Here is a 20,867-nt window from a genome sequence, read left to right as displayed (position 1 = left end):
ATAAACTTATCCCTGGAGAAAAAAATTTAGTCTAGTCCTCAAAATAACTAACAATATTTTTAATTTTTTATAATATAAAACTTAAGTTTCTTTTTTAAGAACTTAACTACCTGTCACAATGCTATTTTGATGGACATCAGATTTTAACTATTTTTTAAGTGAAATTCATCATTCAGGTGTCCTCAGATGCTCCTCCTCCACCCAGTTCCACACACACAAAGCCATTAGCACCAAAGGTGTTATTAAGCCTGGCTATAGGGCATCTTTCTGCCTCTGAAGCAAGCAAAATTTGTACAGATTGCATATTTTAGCACCTGACAATATTCTACTAATTGATTTTCCATCTGTACCCAAAATAACCTCTCAAAAAATCATGTGCATTTATATTCTTAGTGTTCTTCACTATTATTGAAGTTAGAAGTGTTTAAAGATGACTTTATTCTCTAGCCAGCTGTATGAACAAAACTACATTCCCATTATTTTAGTCTATATTTAAACATGCCAGGAGTCACCTTGCCTGAGAGTCAAAAGGGAAAGCAGCCACTATTCAACTGCAGGTGTTAAAATAGTCTAGAATCCTAGAATCAAAGTCAGTCTCAGCACACCCCTAATAAAGTGCAGAAGTAAGATGCAGTGAGTTTCACTACTGTGTCTGAACAACTGGATGTTTCCACAAAATAAATTTTTACTGTGACATGACACCTTCAAAGAGGTTCAGACATTCTATCACATTGAAATTATTGCCATTTCAGAAATGAATATAAGGCAACTGACATATTTTAGTAGCCCACAGATTGAGGAAGGAATTTCTGCACTACAAGCCTACCTTTTTGTCAAAGGACTATTTCAGGTTTTGAACCAAGTTATTATTTTAGGATTCTCAATTGCCTGACAAGATAAGTCAGGTTCTATCATCTCAATAGCCCTGTTAACAGTGAAGATGGTGGGAAAGCATGAATACCTGGTGACCTGGGCAGAGACAAGACAACACCAGCCAGAACTCTCAAACACTCAGTATACAGTTAAGCTACAAAAACATTTCAAGGACATCTCTTGGTAGTCTATGCTACATATAAGAAAGTTCAGCATTAGCATGGACTTAGACAAAAAAAAAAAGTCTAAAATTAATCTCTGTGAAATAAAGAATACTTACTGCTTTTTAATTTGTAGAACAGCACACCTGTATCTTCTAAAGTGACACTGACTAATCTTCCTTACATTTAGGAAACCAGGACATTCTTCACCCCAGTACTATCCAAATAACTTAGTGGTCCCTCACAACTTGGCTCTTTGAGATTGCAGACTTGCATTAAGGATGGTTGTAATCCATGAACCAGAACCATGGATCAGTTAACCTAAACAGGAATGGAAATGTCTTGAAAGCATTTAAGCATGCATGAACAAGAGGGGAAGGAGAAGATAATAAAATTAAGCAGGAGTAATCAATATCTAAGATTAAGAGAAATAAAGTCATTCAAGTGACCACCCCTCTTCTGTACAATGCTTAACAGTCAAATCAGACTCCTGCATTTTGGTGCCTTCATCACTTTGCACCTGCAGGCTAAAAATGCATTCCCAGTAAGAGTTCTTTAAATAACAAACAAATCCTTTAAATGAAAATTTAAATTTATTTTGAAAATTTAAAATGTCGTTTCTATCAATTTAGACACAGTTTGACATTATCAGATCAGAGAATTTACAGTGACTCATGGATAAAGATTTGGCTTTTACATTCAAATGTTAAGTACTTCAGAATACTTTGTCTTACTTTCAAACCAGAAACACTAAAGAGCACTTTATTTTACCTTTCAACCATCTTTGTCAATTAACAGACTTATGATATCTGCTGTACCTGAAGGGGAACATGCACAACACCAAAGGAATTACTTTGTTTGAACAGAGTACCTTAACTACAGTTCCAGATTTAAGACTCTTATCATTGTAGCATCAAAAGGCAGTGCTAAGCAGAAAGAAAAGACTTTTTAAAAAATACATTTTCCTCAGGTTGACTGCAGAGTCTGACCTACTCAGAAAGACTCCTTATGAAGACAAGGTCTTGCTATGTTAACATCTTATAGTCTTAGTTTAGCAAGTTTTGTCCAGTTTTCATTATTATATTGGAAAAAGTATTACAGAATTTAATTGCTATCCTAACACTTTCCTTGTATTAGTCATTAACATAAAATTATCTATCAGACCTAAAAACTATGTTGATTTTATTGCTTACATTGCTTATTTTCCTACTCTCTAGCACTAATTTAACACTGGGCAAAAAGAAGACATTTGCAGGGAAGAAATCTGATCAATTTGCCCATTCTGGCAAGAATAGTGCTCCTCGATACAACATAATTAACTGTTTCAAAGGGTATGTCAGACTGCCTCTCTGCAAGAGGGACACCCTCCCACCATGCATCTATAAAATTCAGAACACCTCCAAATTGTAGAAACAAATTTGTAGCAAGGTTCAAAGCCCTGAAAAAAAAAAAAAAGTTTAGAAATTTTAGAGCACAGCTTGTAAGATCTGCTGACACAGGGAACCACATGGTAAGGTACTCTACAGTTCCTTTGTATACACCTTAATAAAAGAGGCTGCTACTACCTCAGCAAACAGCACACCATGGAAGATCTAGAACCACAGCAACAACTTTGTTCTAGAGTCAAGTACTTGCAATATTAACAAATTTAGGGGAGAGTGTGTAGAGCAAAATACTTCTGACATCTCATGTAATACGTTTTCTCCCCCACCATTATTTTCACCATCTGATGGAACATCATCAATAGTGTGCTAGGAATGCTCCACTGCCTGATTCCAGAAGTCTCCTGCACTTCTAGAATCAGAGGCACATTCCCTGCTCAGAAACACACAGCAGAAAAACTGTGAAAGGTCTTTCAAAGCTCAGTTTTAGAAGCCATATAAGAAACATCTATGTAACCTTAACCTTCCCTCTTGGTAAAATCTGCTGACCCAGTTAATGCACAGGTATGATGATATCAGTATCAACACCCAATAAAACAAGTGTATTCATAAGCCTTTAAAGGATATAGAAAACTCACTTCTGTCCTCTGATGCTGTTTTCAAGTTTTATTCACTCTTTTGGATGACTATAAATAAGTGTTTCCACTATGGAAAAGAAAGTTAGCACAGTACATTTTCATGACTGGGGAATGGATTTTCTGAAGACATCTTCGAACGGGCAAAAGCTTAGAAAAAACAACTTGAACATTGAATTCAGTTTCTTATAAAGTCCCTTGTAAAAATTAAACAAAACAAAAAAACAGACAAAAACCCCAAAAACAATCTCTTAAAAAAAAAAAAAAAAAGGGAAAAAGAAGGAAAAAGTAAAGGAAAAACTGCAAGGCTCAGGATGATTTATTGCTTTTCTTCATTTTTTTCCTTGGTCTCTTCCTTCTCAGATTCTTTGCTCTCTTCCTTTACAGAAAGCTCTTCTAGCTTTTCAGCAACTTTATCAGCACTATCATTTTTGTCTGTGCCTGCTAAGAGAGTGATTAGGAAAAAAGTTACACACAGGCAGTAATGGATTTTCCTGCTAGAAAGGGAAACGGTTTAGAGAAGCGGAGGGTGAGAGGGGTAAGGAGAGACAGCAGGTATTTAGAATAAAACCAAATGAAATATTCCACCAAGCACTGGAGTGATTCAACCCATTTCTTTTCCATTGGTAATCACCTCAGATGTCAGAATTCAAGAAATACAACTTTCATATTTTCATCAGTAAATGAAATCCTAATCATAGTGACTGAGAAACATTTCACATTCCACCAGTAACAAACTCCCTACAATGTCCAGACAAGTATAAACCTCCAGGTTATAGCTTAAGATAAAAAAAGAAACAAAACTCAAATCACACCAAAAGATTCCCAGTTTGAAACTGCGAAATAGGAAGTTCTTAAGACTTAAAAATTCCAGTCTAAATATCTTGAAAAGCATGAGCTGCAGACCACCAGTAATCTGTACTTTCAAAATATGGAAATGTTTACATGTAAGATACCTTGTCACACAAACAAATCTACAAGGTGGTGCATTAATCTATTAAATAGAGGCCTGTGAAGAAATCCTGCAACTTCATACACATCAGCAACTAAAAAAAATTAAGGATTCAAGTTGCACAATTATATACTTGTTGAATTTGGGAAGGGAAATCGGAAAGAAAAAATATCCCAATGATTTCACTGTCCATGGAATATTTGTGTACCATAAACCAGAAGTGCTTCCCTAGTAGCCTTACCACAGAATGTCTCAACAACAGCTGTAACAGCCTTCTACAGCAAAGAAGGCAATTGTCACTCGTGTGAACTACTGCTCTTGCAGACAGAAAAGCACCTGAACTGGAGGCTGCAGTTCAGTACAGAGTGAGTCTGCTAAAACACAATGATACTTCAGCAGTTTTAAGCACTCACACAGCTGGAAAGAGTGGTATGGTACCACACAGACTTTTAATCTTACCTTTCTTTGCCCTCTTGTCTACTTCATTCCTGCATTCTTCAAATTTTGCCTTAAATTTCTGTGCATCTGTTTCATTAAAGATAGAATATATTTTCATTAGTTTTACCTGCTTGCAACATTGAATGCTTCCAACCTTGAGGAAAGATACCTCATTTTTAAGTTCTGTGCAAACAAAACTTATAGACACTCAGGAATTAATCCAACTTAAAATCATACAAGATTCAAATTATACAAAATTCTTGTATCACATCTTGATACACACATCACTATCACATCACTATCTTTATTTTCTTAATCGATGATCTCTGAGGTCCCTTCCAACCCAGCCAATTCTATGATTCTAAGCCTATTAAAGCAGCTTATTTGGAAAAATATTTAAAGCATAATTGCAGAACAAGCTTTTTTGTACTTATTGCAACTCCTAACTGTCCCTAAACTACAAGAATAAGCATACGATGTCAGAGATTGCTAATAACTACTGTATGCAAAGGCATGAAGATTAGTTTTCTACTACTATTCCTGTCAGCTACATTATACTCTAAGTTAGGGTTCTTAGCATCAAGAATGGAAGATAAAGCCCATCTCATCTGTACAGCATTCACATTCACTACCCTAAGGCCTGGAACCCAAGGTATTTCTGACTACAACAATTAAGCAAGCACAACCTTCATTATGTTCTGGCCTTAGCTGTAACTGTAACAGTTGTTCAAGTTACAATGTTTCTACACACACAATACAAGCAACCCCACATAGAAGTATATCAGGTAAGGGACTATCTAACACTATGAAGGTCGCTTGGCCTGCCAGCTTGATCTGATTGACCACATGAGGTCACTGTTGACTCACAGGAATTCAGAAGCAACAATGAAACTAGACCAGGAAGTATTTGCATTAATTCCTCTTCAAGCATTTCAAAAAGGACAGGTACTTGAAGGGCATACTTATGTCTGCTCACCAGTCATCTGCTTAGCCAGTACTGCAATGGGTAAACAGGCAGAGGACTACTCCATCAAGACAAAACCCTAAATAAGCTCAACAACCCCTACCTGAAAGGGGGAGGCTTTTCAAAGGCAAGAAAATAGTTACCAAACCCTTTTAATTTCACATTTGATTGAGAAAGAAGCAAGCACTAAGGAGGCAGATCAAAGATTTATTTGGCTAAACAGTATGATGTTGGAGACTTGAGGAAAAGTAAACAAGATATGTTCAGCTCTGCCCAGATGTAGGCAAATCCATTTAGTTTTAAAAAACACATCCACTTTATTAGTCATGGAGCATCCAGGGAAAATAGACAGCCAACCCACCAAACCTGTGTGGCAAATTGTAAAGCAGGGAACACTACAACATCTTTCCTGTTTCATTTTGCTTCTTTCAAGGAAAAAACCTCACTTCTTTGGCATGATCCTGAGGAGCTTGGAAATGCTACATCATCTTTTAGCCCTACTAGCTGATCCTTATGAAATTACAGACCTGCTTTCTCTTCTGATACTCAATGTAATTACTCCAGAAAACCCCACCAACTAGTATGATAGTTGGGTTTGACTAGCACTTTTCAATGAGTGCTCCATTTAATCAAAGAAGACAGTTCATGATTCATTTAAAAAAATTAAAACCAGATGTTCTGCAGATGATATTTCCTTGCTTCTAATGCAAAAAATATAATCTTAGCTACAACTGAGTGAGACAAATGGCAGCAAACTGCATATATTAATCTCTACCCCACAGTATTACTGCTTTTAGTTTCATTCTAACTGGCATTACACTTCCATGAAATGACTGAAGTAAGAAAAATTGCCTAGGGCAGAAAGCTCTATACATATTACTGAAGACCTTATTATTACACTGCATGTCAACAGATAAGGTTAAGTGATAACTGACTTTCTCAATTAAAGCAGTAATTAGTTAGTATGACCACAGGTAAGATATAGCATATCTACAGAAGTGTTTGGACATGGAGTGTAACATAACAGTTGAAATAAAAGTTCAGTGCCAGACCACTCACTTTCTGCATTTAAAAATCGGATTGCCAGAAGTTCAGGCTTGGGGCTTTCATCTGCAAAGTCAGCATGTGTGTTCCAGACCCATGCCCTGTCACTCCCAGCATTAGGCTTCAGCTCCATTAAGGGTGTGACTGAAAAGAAAGCATTAAAAGGTGTAGCCAGCACAACAGTAAATCTCCACATCAGCCTCCATAAATCTTATTGACAACTGACTGCAATAGTTACATAAAGTACTTTATAAAAAAAATTACTCTTGGATAAGTAGAAAACAATAGTGCCTGCATGTATTTATCCTTACATTCTCAAATAAAATGATGCACGACCATTATGGTATAAAGAATGCTAGATTCCCTATTGTTAAGAAACAGAGGTTTTGTTTCATTTACTATTTTGCAAAAAAATGGTAAAGTCATTTTGTATGCCTGCAAGTCAGCATAAATTTAATACAGAAATCTATACTAAAGACAGCTTGGTAGGAAAAAAAAAAATTGACCTGAGCAGAGCACTATAAAATTATCAATTCTGTTCTGCTCAAGTGCAACATCTATTTTCCTAAACAAAAAGCCACTGCTTTTGTAGCTGCCACTTCCTTAAGTAACCAGGAACACCTGTGCCCTCTGAATAGTCTTTCTGAAGAGATCTACTCAAAGAAAACAAGCATTATTTCTTTAGACTGCAGATTATTAAGCTACTTCAAACATGATATTTCAAGTTATGTAAATGTAGTTTAACTCTACAGCATACTATAGACTATTCCCATAAAAACCTGAGTATTATCAAAGCAAGCAAAGAATTACCCATTTAGAGCATTTGTTGCTAGTTATATTGACTATAAAGCCTGTCTCACCCTTTCATGTTTATTTTTATTCAAAGACTGTCAAAGGAACAAACCTCTCTTCCATCAGCTCTGAATACACATTCTTTTTGAATGAGTTAGCTGAATATACCACATTAATTTCAGTTTATTTCACAGGCAGAGAGAGGCAGCCACAGATTAGTTTAGCACCTCAGTATCTGTTTTCTGATGGTTAAGCAATTGCTTCTACCAATTCAGACATTAAGCTCAAAGCAGTAAATTATTACATGATTGCTTGTTTCTCATTTTATGAGAACTAAGTCAGCATACATTTATTCATTATATTAAGCACCACTAAGTGTCTTTTCTGCATTCTATTGATCGTTAAAATTTAGCTGGGGTAGACAGCCATTAAGAGATTGCTCCCAAAGTGTGTGTGGGTTTTGTTTGCAGTTTCTGTTGTTGTTTGTGGGGGTTTATGTGTGAGGTTTTTGTTTGGTTTTTAAGTGTCTCTAGAACACTGATAGTCAGAATACAAAACAAAACAACAAACTAGAAAAAAAAAATCACCAAAAACCAACTTTAAGACTCATCTTTGCAGGCAATACCAAAACCAACTACACCTTCTTTACATTAATAAAAACAAACACTCCCTGTTTTTGATGTTTGTAGCCTGCTGTGCATAGAAAAGAAACTATATTTACAGTCCAACGTAAATTTGACATTGGTTTAAAGCCATACAACAGCTCTCTAGCTGCTACTCAAAGGCCCCTGAGCTCATAATCTACAGCCTACAATTCTACAAGCTTATTTTTTAAAAACAAAAGTAGCATAGCCATGTAAAACATACTATAATGGTTTGCACAGATTTTTAGGGTTTTATCCCTCCTCATAAGGAGGCGAATTGTTCCCTTCTCCTTGTGTTTCAGGAGTTTTACATCACCAGTTCCTCGTTCTTTCCATTCTGGGAGGTCATTCTCAGATGCAAACCGGAATAGCTTTGCTCGCCTTGAAAGAGAGAGAACTTTTAGTAGAGACACTCAGCTGAACAGCACAGGGTTTTTTTTAAAAGGAAACAAACAATTCCTTTTGTCAAGTTCAATTCTACTTCAGCATACCAATTTAGAAACTAATATGATAATTTCAAACTTAGTAACTACGAGAAACTATGCAAAAGCTGTATTCAATAAATTCCGGACACACTTTTGGGGAATGATAAACATACTTGGTGTAGGCAACCTTTTAAATTAAGGTAGTAATTAACAGGTTTTGCCACAGTTAGGGTACTTAAATATATTTGAATACAACTGCTCCAACTAACTAGAAGTATTTACTGATTCAAGAAACTGAGCAGCTTGAGACTTGACTCTTGCATAATTCCAAGCCCAGCATTTGACAAACTGCTAAAGGAGTGCCTCGCCCTCTAGAGTCACTCATTTCCTTTTAACTCCAAAAACTCAGTTGTTGCTGTTCTTAAATCAGGACTAAAGGAAGCTTAGTGCTGCACTGCAGTGCAACATACCTGCTTCAGAACATCACTGCTTAATCCTCCAAAAGGCCAGCATGGCAAAAGAGAAATTGGAGTAGTTTGGGACATTAGTCAGAACTGACCCAAGAGACAGTCCAAGCTCTGCTAATGAGGAGTTTAAGACACTGTTACAGGAAAGGAAGCACTGCTCACACTGCAGGCTATATGCAAAAATACACTTTTCTGTCATACAGCAAGGGACAGGGACTTGTAATAAACCAAGTCCTTCAAGAGAAGGTGTCAGATGTTGGAGCAAGCTACCCTAACAGATGCTCTGAGCAGATTAACTACTCTGGGCCAAAGCAAATCCTTCCTTCTGAGTCAACAAACAACACTGAAGTCAGATTCATGATACCAGTTACTTTCTGTTCTAAACTTCAGAGTTTCTTGGGGCATTATTATTATTATTCATATCCCCACTCAATCTGCCACCACAGTAAATACCAACCAACTTAAATTACTATTTCATACACATAGATTCCTGTGTTATCTATCTTTTTATAGAAACATTCAAGTTTAAGCCTAATAAACAATATATAGAATAATAGAAATATTTTACTCACATCTTAAAGAGTTCTTCCTCATCCTCTTCCAGAGTTTTTATTTCTTGCTCAGGAAGGGAAACTATGGGCTCAAACTGAGGGTCATGGTTAGAATCATCTGCATTTTCAGTAGAAGTATCATGCTCCTCATGTGTTTCCTGGAGACAAAAAGAAAACACACAAAACTCAGTTAAAATGTGAAGTGCTTATATTTGTTAAAAATGAAAAAAATTATGATTATTCAGCATGTAGATCTTTGTAACTGAAATACTCTGTAACAATAAAAAAAGTTATTACAGCTGAAAACAAACAGCTTGGGAGTTAACATAGAAAAAAACCCTACTCCTGCAGTGCTAATATTTTAGTCCTACCACTCTTACTAATTGTGCAGAGGCATGGCTTGGAGCAATAGCTCTTGGTTATGGAAAACCAATTTCATCTGCTGTTTTTCCTATATAATGTGTTCTGTGCTTCTACAGCACTCCAATTTCTTAGTGGCTAAGGGCCTATCATTAGCAGGAAGAAAAGAAAAAAAAGCACAGTACCAAAACAACCTAACCCTGGTTAAAGGAAACATTAAATGCAGAATTTCATTATTCTAGTCTTATGTACAAGAATCACCCACAGCTACAACACTTATGAAATAAATCAAGTTTTTTGCTTTAACACTTTGGGAACTTCAGATTAGGGGTAAACATCCGAAATACTACTTCTTACTTAAGTTATTTAGGAATCTGTCATAATATTTGTTAAGCTTCTGAACTGGTTTTCATATGTGACTAGCAATTAAATGAAAAACATCTCTAATACTTCATACATATGCACTGCTAAGAAACATGCAGTGAGAAGCCTTGAAGGGAGACTGATCTGCAAGTTTAATTAGACCACTAACAGCTATCTCAGATCAAGGGAACTGATTTCCTTGTTTAAACAACAGAGAAATGAAAAACAAGCTGCATAATGAAGACCCTTAAATCTTACTTTCACTTTACAGATGAAAGAGTTCACTCATAAGGCTCTCTTTAATTACTTAGGATATTTAGGTAAGAAAGGATATTTAGAATATCCTTTACAGGGCAGGTACACACCACACATGCATAAAGCAATTGAAACAAAACAGTAAAAAAAAAAAAAAAAAGCAAGCAAGGGAAAATAAGAGGAGGAACTCTTTCAATGATTCTGGTTAAGTCAACAACATCACACCAGCTACCGTTAGTTTTTCATCCCCACTGTTCCAGTGTGTCCGAAAAATGCAAGAAAGCCATTAAGTCACATCTGTTTTTAAGAAACAGGAAAAGAAGCACTGGCCAAACTTTTTTCTATTGTCTCCTCCAGTAGTAAGTAGTCCGTCTCGTATTTTAAAGCATCATCCGTTCTGCGCCTGTCCAGTTAATTACAGAAACTGTAAGAAATCCGCAATTCTCAGCAGCCACATGGGAGAGAAAATCAGATCCCGTTATCACGATCAGATCCCGCCCTGCCGCGACACAGAGCACGTGGGGCTCCTCTCGCCGGGCCGCGGCACGCAGGGTTCGGTCAGCCAGGTCTGGGGGAGGTGGGGGGTAAGTGGAAAAGAGGGAGGAGGAAAAGAAAGGAGGGAAACGGGGAAAGACACCTCTTAAAAGCGCCCCATATGCGGACGCGGCCGTGGCACTGCGAGGGGCTCAGGCTTCCCCAGGTTCGGGAAATGATGCCCCAGGCCGAGCAGAGCCACCTCAGCCTCCCCCTTTCGACTCCACCAGGGGACAGGCCCCAGGAAACACACGTGCCCGACGCCCCTGGAACGGCCGGGCAGCCCCCGACCCCCAGGCCGAGCTAGGCGGGGCTGAGGCGGCGCTGCAGCCCCCTGCTCTCCGACAAGGCCCAGAACTCATCCTTCACGGCCCTTGCTTGACGTGGGGTCCCTCGACCCCCCAAACCCTGGGGCTCCAGCGGGCCGCCGCACGCCAGCCCCTCGCCGCCCCTCAGGCCCTCTCCCTCCGGCCCTCAGCCGCCGGCCGGGCCCCACCTGCTTCCGTTACTCTCTCCCCACCGCCCTCCCGCTCCCCTCCGGCCTCCACTGCCTCCTCTTCTCTCCTCCTGCCCTCCTCCCCTTTCAGCGCCAAGCCTTCCCGATCCATCAGCCGGCTCCTCAGCCGGCAGCACCGTCCTCACTCCCCTCACCTTGGTGTCCGCCATGGGGCCGAGCTCTCTCCGCTGCCTCCCAGCTTCCTGCCGCGCTCCCCCGCCCCTCCCGCCTTTACCTCATTCCCGCAGCCCGCGCCGCGGCTGCCGCAAGGCCCGATGGGAAACGCCCACTTTCCCTCAGCCCCGCTCTCCCGCTCCGCCCCCGGTAAGGAGGAGAAGATCCGCCGCTAGCGGCCGAGCTGCTGCGGGAACCGTCCCCGCTCTGTGGTACCGCTCCCTGTGACGGGCCGGTCCCGCACCCGGAGAACCTTTGTTGGTGTCGTTGTTGGTGCTGTTGTTGCGCCGTTGCCCAGGCGCTTCCCATCGGCCCTCGCGGCATGGCGGCGGCCGCCCCGCGTCCTGACCCAAGATGGCGGCCACGTGCGTGACGGAAGGGGCAGCGTCTCAGTCTGTGTCATTATTACCTGCAAGCGGCGCGGCTGACCCCACGCGCGAGGAATGGTGGCGGTGAGGCGCAGATATTAAAAAAAAATCACATATAGTTGCTTTCTCCTCCGCCCCATCCTTTGCGAGGGCTGGTGACGTCACAGCCCCGCCCCCGGGAGCCCGGCACGAGGAAGTGCGGGGTCTGCTCGGGCCATGCGGCCGCGGGGCTGAACGCGGGTGTGCGGGGAGAATGGCGGAGAAAAGCGAGCGGTGCCACTCCGACCTCGTCGCGGCTCCTATGCCGGCGGCCGAAGACGGGTCTGAAGCAGAGAGCAAGGCCGATGGAGGCGGGGGAGACCCCGCGGAGAGTCCCGCGTCCTGCCCCGACGTGTACAGATACATTAAGGGAGACTTGTTTACCTCCGAGATCTATAAAGTAGAAATACAAAACCTTCCTAAGTACATCGGGTTTAACGATGTGAAAAAGTTCCTTGCCAAATACGGCCTGAGCCCGCACAAGATCAAACTCTTTGGGAAGCAGACCTTCGCGTTCGTGACGTTTAAGAGCGAGGAGGAGAGGGACAAAGCCATGAGAGTCCTCCATGGGGTGCTGTGGAAGGGCCGGCACCTCAGCCTCAGGCTGGCCAAGCCCAAGGCTGACCCGATCGCAAAAAAAAGGAAAAAAGAAGAGACGGAGCAGGGAGAGGCGAAACGCCCGGCTCCCTCCAACGGGAGCGGCGAGGAGGCTGCGAGCAAACAGATCGCGGATGTGGTGACCCCGCTGTGGAACGTCCCCTACGAGGAGCAGCTGGCCGAAAAGAAGCAGGAATGCGAACAAGTGCTGCAGAAGCTGACAAAGTAATTCCTGTTTGTAGAGCTACTGTAATGTTTGCAAGACTGGGCCTTATGATGAGATGTAGCTAAATTTCCTTTCTCTAAAATAAAGTAAGTTAGAGGTAGGTCAAAGATCAAATCTCCTCATAAAGTGAATGAAAGATAAGCTGCGATGTTAGGACCTAAAAACTTTCAGCTGACAAAACTGGCTCTTGATGTTCTTGGTCAGAATTAAAAGATTGCTAAATGAAGGGGCAGTGTTTTAAGGTTTGTTGTCTGTAGACCCAAGCACAAGGATGTTTGTGCCCTTAAAAAAAGATAATTTGCATTGTCAAATGATATAAGGTTATTAATCTACAGAGCTGGTAAATTGCTATTAGGATTTTCTTTTTAAATATTTACTCCAATTTTTATTTGTAGATCAAAGTATTACTTCAGTGTCTTGCCTTATAAAGTTGTGATTTTTTTTCATGCATAGGTACATTGATAAATCTGGTGCAGATTTTTTTATAATCTGCATATAATTTATAATTTCATATAACTTATTTTTTCGTGATATAGCTCTTATAAAGTTGTAGAGGTTTGCCTGTTAAAAAATTCTGGAGTATTTTATCTGATAATCTGATACTTTTTTATGCCTCATACTAAAAAGGGAAAGAACCCCATCAAGTACTGTGCAGCTGTTAAACTCAGTTTTTTTAAAACTGTGCTTTACAATTTTTGTTTCTCATTTGGGCAGGGAAATAGGAAATAACAACAGAGCTTTATTACCTTGGCTGTTCCTGCAGAAGCAGAAGTATAATAAATTGTGTTGCCCAGTAGAGGGAGTGAAAGCATCACCATTACAGGTAATGTAATTCTGGCTAAAGGATGAACTGGGGTTAATGAATTTAGGGTTCAAGTAGTTATTTGTTCTTAAGAGACTGTGGCCAAGCGGAGCATTTCACTTGATCTTGTCATGAACGATGAATTCAAGACATTGTTCACTTTGTGTAATTACTGCATGAAAATATTCAGAGGAAGCAGAACAATGTGTACAGTTAACTGGATATTCTACTTTAAAATGAATATGCTGTCTATACAAGCTTGTCTTGTAGGCTAATAGAAATGCTGACAGAGGCAATATTTTGATCTTTAAACAGCAGGATTTTTTTGTTATTGCTGTTCTTACACATCAAAATCCATAAATATCTTCCACATGAATTACATGTTCTGTGTCCATTTGCAAATACACTTAACCTTGTGTGGGTTGTTTCAGGAGCAACTTGGCATGTACAAATAAGTGCTATGTAAATATCTTACCTGACTTTATTTTAAATCTAGACTGAATATCGCAACAAATGTGAGTTCTTGATTGGGATTGGTGTAAATCAAGAGGACAAAACTGTGGGTTGTCGGCTTGGCAAATATAAGGGTGGTACATGTGCTGTAGTGGAGCCATTTGATACTATTCACATTCCTGCTATTGCCAAAAAAGTAGTAAAAGCTTTCCAAGACTACATAAGGTGAGCATAAGTAAATGAGTTATCCTTAAAAGATTTTGCTAGCTTAATCAAAAATATTTATAAAGTTAAATATTATTAAAACATTAGTGTTTGATCTGAACTTTAAGACCTAAGATATACCAGTCCCTATTCTTTGACACATCTTGTGTCTGGATCACAGAATATTTTTCCCTTGTCCTTTCTCAGCTGTTCTGAGATGGAGGGACAGATACCAGCAGAAAACAGCTTTATTGCAAGCTGAGATGTATGATTGAGATGCATAAATCTAGAATAAAAAACGTCCTCTATTTGAGAGGTTCTTTCACTAACGGTAAAGAAATACTCAGAAAAAGGTCTTTTAAAGAGAGATTTGAATAACAAAGGTCAGTTCCTTCCTTGGATGAATTGTCTTGTAAAAAGGAAAAATCTCAAAACTGTATTAATAAGCAACAACACTTTTTAGAAAAAGGAGTGGTTTCTTTAAAAAGCAATTAAATCATCAAAAATGGAAACCTTAGAAGAACCATGAGGATGGAAAGTTTAAAGTTGGTCTGAAGCACAGAAGCCAGTGAAGGCTTTATAAAAAGCGTCATTCTCTGAATGCAGTGAGAAGCTGCCTACATAATTTCTGTAACTTTCAATGAGTTAAAAGGGGTGAGAGGTTTGTGAGAAGCAGGGACAGGTTATTTTGCACTAGAATATAGGATCTATTAATGTCTCTCTTTTTTCATAACTAAGATGCAAATCAATGAAGCTTCTGTTTGTACTTAACGTTTTTCATCACTGTGCACAATGAGCTTATTTTATCTAAATAAACAACTTAATGTTATCCAAAAAATATTTCTCTGTCAACTAACTGAGATTCTGAACATTGCAGGTCAACTCCTTACTCCGTTTACAGCCCAGAAACCTATGAAGGGCACTGGAAACAGCTCACAGTCCGTACCAGCAGGAATGGCCACATTATGGCAATTGTTTATTTTAACCCTCAGGTATTTAAGTTGATATGTAATGTGCAGGTTTAAAATTACTTACATTTGATTTCATTAATAGTGCATGCAAATGAGAAATGCAATAATTACCTGGTGTAGTTTACCTTGCTGCACTATGCTTCTAATTAGACTAGTCTGATATGTGCAAATGAACAAGTAATTAATACATTTATAGAAATTATACACTAAATCTTGTCTTAAGGCAGTAAGATTATTCTTCTCCCTTCTTTCAAATGCAACCTTTAGAAATTAAGTAAAGAAGAGCTCACTGACTTGAAAATCTCTCTGGCAAAATACTTCACAGAAGGGATGGGAAAGAGCAGTGGTGTTACTTCTCTGTACTTTGTGGAGGAAGGACAAAGGTGAGAGTTGTCTTTGCTTTGGGGCACTTAAGTGGTGCTGTGTTTCTGTTGTTTGCAACAGAAAAGCAGGTAGCACTTCCACACCACTATTTTGTCTATTTTGTAATAGTAGCAGCAGTGTTACTTATTCAACAGTTACTTTGCTTTTCCACAGGAGACTTCTGAAATTCCTCATTCTCTTGTAGAATTCACTGGATAAAGTCTGATGGTTTCAGTGGGGGAACCCACTATTAGTTGCTGGCTGTCAAGCTGTAGAAGTATTTATTGCATTAAATAGATTTTTACTATTATCAGCAAGTAACTTCTGCTTCCTTTCTTCCCTATTTTATGTCTTTTTATCTCCCCATACTCTTCCTCAGAGCACAAGGCTCACACTATCTTTAGAGACTGTTGGTTCTACTGTTTACATCAGTGGAACACTGAAAAATGGCCAAGGAGACAGCCTCTAAAAGGATCTGATAAATGTTGGCTCACTGTAAATTACTCCTTAGTATATGTGGTAGTGTCCTTTGTAAGACAACTACAGTTTTGATAAAAATTGTGACAAACATATTTGGTTTCTTTCTCTCCCCTTGATCCCCTTCTCTTTGCCTCCCTGTGCCTTCCCTCCACCCAGGAAATCTCCCAATGTGGAAGACTTGCCTTTGGAGCATGTGGCTGGTGATAAGTACATCTATGAAGAACTTCTTGGCCTAAAATTTAGAATTTCTCCTCACGCATTCTTTCAAGTAAGGACGATACAAAGTTGCTGGTTCAGCTGGATTTGCCATTAAAACCACTCAGGGGGATGAGTGTAAATTTGATGGGGGTTGAACACAATTTTTTTCTTTTTAAGAGTTCAGTATAATTTGTCTCCTGTCAAACAGCAGCCATTGTGGACACAGAAGATGCAATATGTAGTTCAGGAATCATTGTAGTACTAGTTTTTGTTTGTTTTTCCAAAACTTATTTACTCCTTTCCAACACCATAGGTGTCTATAGCCTATATAATTGAAATTCAAAATACTGAAATAAGGAGTATATTATCACTTGACATTATAAATATGTTGAAGCTAAACTGTGTAACTGAATTCTCTATTATTTGCCATAGATTCTGGGCTTCTTTTTCCCCCCCCCCCATAGTGTGCTTTGCTTGGTCTTTCAGCCAAAGAATATGCTTGCTTTAGTGGCACTGGTTTAGAAAGCTTATTGTGCACTACTTCCTTAACCATACTGTGCAATTTACTTAAAAGCAGTATTACAATGTTAAAATAAAGCTTGCTGAGTGTATTGCCGTGGTTACATTCTCCTGGGTTAAATGTTCATGACTTCCTATTCAGGGAGAGGAAGTATTTTTGAAGTCTCATCTTCACTGCCTAGTATTTTGCTGAGTTATTTTGTTTATTGTCTCCTCTAGCCTCCAGACTGACTTTTTAGGTACCATAGAACAAATCACATTTTTACTAGAACTCAGGTAACAAAACATTACCTCACAGAGAAAACTGAGTGAAACTTTGACAACAGAATGGTGATTCTGATATGTGCCAGTCTAGGTCAGTTATGATTTTATCTTGCATATCAAGTTGACACATTTCTTAGAAACAAGGCCTTCCTAAGACTTACAAAGCCAGGTTTATTGTTTATGAAGTTGACCTGTTTGACATTATTTCACAGGTAAACACACAAGCTGCAGAAGTTTTGTATACTGCCATTAGGGAGTGGGCACAGCTGAACCAAGAAAGCACTGTGCTTGACATATGCTGTGGGACAGGAACTATTGGGATTTCTTTGGCAAAGGTGAGTAATTCCAGTTCCTGGCTACAAGCTACTTTGGCCAGATATAGTTCTTTAGTTCTGCATACAACAAAAGAAAATACTTGATGTATTTGAAATGCAACATATTGTATCTTCATTCTTTCAGTTAATTTCTAACTGCTGTTTTATGAAATTATTATGAAGCTCACCCTTGTGTTGAGCAGCCTAAATTATTTTGAAACTAATTCAGTCTAAAGAGTTCTGTAGAATACCCAATCTACTAGAATCTAACTAATTCACTATTTAGATCTTTCTCAGAAAGCTTTGGATATGAATAACCAACATTTCTTGTATCCTTTTAGAGCAGAGCTTGCTAGAGCATATAAGGAAGTCTGGCCTCCCAAAGATGCCAGTGTAGCTGGAGTCTGTCATGTACAGGCTGGGATAAATGGTGTTCATCCCACAATTTCAGTCTGAACAGTGTCTATTTATTTGAACAGCTCCCTTCTCAGCCTTTGCTTGTGGCTCTAAGGCATAAATCTCTGGCCAGGTACTAGTCAGTATTCATGAATAATAGTTAATTGCTGATGCTGTGAATAAGGGTTAAATTTACATTTATATGCCAGTATTTTTTTTAATTCTACAGAAAGTAAAGAAAGTGATTGGAATTGAACTCTGCCAAGAAGCTGTGCAGGATGCCAAAGTGAATGCCCAGATTAATGGTTAGTTCTGCTCAAATCTTTTTTAAGAAGCATAGTAATTGTATAGCTCATTTCTCTTTGTTTACTATCAGCAACATGTAATTCCAAGCTGCTTAGATATGTTGTCCATTTTAAACATCTAATCTCTTGAGGACAAATACCATGTTTATCTGTGAGACAATTTTCCTGTGGACTAAGAGCTAGCTTTCTTTTTTCCTCCAAAATTAAAACATTATAAAAGTGAGATGAAGCCACAGTTACCCTCATAAACAAAACAGTAACAGTAGCTATTTTTTGTGGGGTTTTGCTCTAGTCCAGATAGTGGTGGATGCTCAAGTTACCACTGTTTAAATGCTCTGAAGTACCAGTGATTGATTAATTACAGTGATTTCAAGGTAGACTAAACAATAGGTAGATTTTAAGACATCTGAACTTAATATCCAGTTTCAGCATACTGAAAGATGCTTTGACTACCTAAGTACTCTGTTAACACCCTTCTTTTTTTTTCATAGAGCTGAATAATATTGAATTTCATTGTGGGAAGGCTGAAGATATTGTTCCCTCCCTAATGAATGTGTTAGCACCTCAGAACCTGATAGCCATTGTAGATCCACCACGAGCAGGGCTGCGTAAGTTTACCTGTTTTAACTCTGTTCTCATTGTTGTTTGGTGGTGAACCTAAGAAAGCACCAATGAAATAAATTAAGTGGGACATTTCAGCTATAACTTAAAGCAACTGGGCATTGCAGCAGTTTTGTTCATGCTGGAGTATAATCTGGAATTTTTCTGCAACTTGATATACACAATTCTGGTAACAACTGTCTTGGTTTTGATCATCCAGATTCCAAGGTAATTCTTGCCCTTAGAAGAGCTGAACACCTGAAGAAGCTCATCTATGTATCCTGCAATCCCAGAGCTGCAATGAATAACTTTGTGGAGTGAGTATTTCTTGCATTAAGTTGACTAAGCAGCCATCATAAGGAAAAAAAATATCTGCTATTGGGGGGGATGGGACACTCATTGGATTTTCATTTTTAAGCCATATTAATTGAGGTCTCCATTTCACCAGAAACAATTGACATCAGCTGCATAGCAAGCGTGGAACTATTATTCAATATGCCTGCAATAATGGAAATATTAGGGATGGTGAATAACCTTGTCATGGAGTCTTGGGGAAGGAAAGCCCTTCTTAGGCAGTGATGAACTAAAATGTTAACACAGTTCTTCCCTTTCCTCTCAAGCCTTTGCCGGGCCCCTTCCAACAGAGTCAAAGGAGCCTCCTTCCGTCCCACAAAAGCAATGGCTGTGGATCTCTTCCCCCAGACCCGGCACTGTGAGCTGCTGATTTTCTTTGAAAGGCTTGAGTATGGTGATGGGAGCTCCACTGCAGCAGTGCCTGATGCTGCTCCAGTCCCAGCAGAAGGGTCTGGCTTGGATGGCACCAACCCCCTGACTGCTGATGCCAGCCCAGCAACTTCAGTATATGCAGATACTGCACTTGAGGAGAGGCAATCAACTTGACTCCTGAGAGACTTTCCAGAAACTACTTTTGCTTGCTAATGGATTCAGTAACATTGTTTCTGTAAGATACAGGTAATAAATCTCTGTACAACAGAGTAGTTGCAAGGCTTTCAAGTTATTTTACCATGCTAGTTTGAATTAAATTTCATTACATACTATTAGGCCACCTCCTGCTTTTCTCCTCCTGCCCTCACACGGAAATTGAGGTGTATGAAGGAGTATATCTACTGGTCTTACTCTTTCAACAGCTGAAATGTAGCCTTAAATACAGTATTACACAACTACTTGAAACCTGGGCTGACTTTCAATGCAACATCACCCCTTCCAGTGGCCGTGTAACACCCCACACTCCAGGTGTTAGTGAACAGCTGCTATTTCTCAACAACTCAGCAGCCAAGCAGCCTGCAGGCTGACTGAACACAGCATTTGATGCCCAAGGCAACCAATCTTGTTATAGGAACCTGTATCAGCACTAACTTTTTTCATCCCTGCTAACCTGTCTAAACACTGCTGTCGTTTAGCAAGCTATTACAGATTTAGCAACCTTAAACCTCCTGTAAATCATTCATCTGCTATTTCAGTAGAAAGCACCAAATCTGTATTCTAGTAAAAATGTTACAAGTTCCACAGCTGAAGCCAGTTTTATTCTGAGACTGTAGCACACTGAAATACAATAAAGGCTTCTGTACTTTCTTGCAATGTACAAGTGAAGCCAAGATGACTTCTTTGAAGCCTACTCTCACCAGTGAAAACTTACACACACAAATAAACTGTACAGACCCCAGTCAGGGACAGCATCTTGGCAGAAAGTAGTAAGAAATTTTTCATTTTTGCTAGACAAGTTGCTTTATGATACTGAAGTAGCTTTAAATGGGACAACCTCAGCCTCATGGAAAATTCATTTATGCAAGAGTAGCATCTAATTCAATTATTAGTGAAGAATGAGAGCAATAGGAATATTACCTTGGCTCAGTGTTTGACATTCCAACAGAATATACTTCAGTGTTTCTACTGAACCTTCGGCCCCAGAATCAAAAGGATCTTACCTCAGGCACATTCCCAACTGCTTTACTTGGAGCCCTGTTCAGCAAGAGAAAAAGACAGTTATTTAATGCAAAACCTTACCATGGAAAGCATGTACTGCAGACACCCAGGTCATGACAGGGAACACTACTTAAGCACCTTAAACTGTACTTACAAAGTATGTTACTGGGTGTGAAAACAAACCTGGTGGAGACTCCTGCCCTTGCACAAGTTGCTCTCCTGTCAGGATTCACACTGCCACTCAGAACCTGGCAATGATTTAACAGATTGTGAGACACACTACAGAACAGACAGTTAATACTGTCAGAAGGAAT

At 39.4% G+C, this 20,867-nt stretch overlaps 2 protein-coding genes and 1 non-coding gene across 3 annotated transcripts; 1 reads left to right on the top strand and 2 right to left on the bottom strand.

The window, feature by feature from the left end:
• Window positions 1-1,613: 1,613 nt before the first annotated feature.
• On the bottom strand, window positions 1,614-11,806 carry RANBP1 (RAN binding protein 1). Its single transcript, XM_030460480.1, has 6 exons — window positions 11,492-11,806; window positions 9,350-9,486; window positions 8,109-8,266; window positions 6,465-6,593; window positions 4,463-4,528; window positions 1,614-3,495 (listed from the first exon to the last, which is right to left on the bottom strand). Exons 1-6 carry the CDS (start codon window positions 11,504-11,506, stop codon window positions 3,371-3,373), a joined length of 630 nt encoding a protein of 209 aa, XP_030316340.1. The 5' UTR covers window positions 11,507-11,806; the 3' UTR covers window positions 1,614-3,370.
• Window positions 4,302-4,378, bottom strand: LOC115599246. Its single transcript, XR_003988246.1, has one exon. It is a non-coding gene; the product is annotated as a small nucleolar RNA SNORA77 (small nucleolar RNA).
• TRMT2A (tRNA methyltransferase 2 homolog A) lies at window positions 11,736-20,379 on the top strand. Its single transcript, XM_030460470.1, has 11 exons — window positions 11,736-12,739; window positions 13,455-13,563; window positions 14,039-14,220; window positions 15,077-15,191; window positions 15,438-15,553; window positions 16,170-16,281; window positions 17,207-17,329; window positions 17,934-18,009; window positions 18,501-18,617; window positions 18,830-18,926; window positions 19,230-20,379. The coding sequence occupies exons 1-11, from the start codon at window positions 12,132-12,134 to the stop codon at window positions 19,507-19,509; spliced, it is 1,935 nt and encodes a 644-aa protein (XP_030316330.1). The 5' UTR covers window positions 11,736-12,131; the 3' UTR covers window positions 19,510-20,379.
• The last annotated feature ends 488 nt before the right edge of the window (window positions 20,380-20,867 follow it).

Source organism: Calypte anna, chromosome 15 (genome assembly GCF_003957555.1).
Source record: "Calypte anna isolate BGI_N300 chromosome 15, bCalAnn1_v1.p, whole genome shotgun sequence".
Taxonomy (NCBI): Eukaryota; Metazoa; Chordata; class Aves; order Apodiformes; family Trochilidae; genus Calypte; species Calypte anna.
The sequence above is the reverse complement of the archived record's forward strand: the minus strand, read 5'-3'. Positions and strand labels throughout refer to the sequence as shown.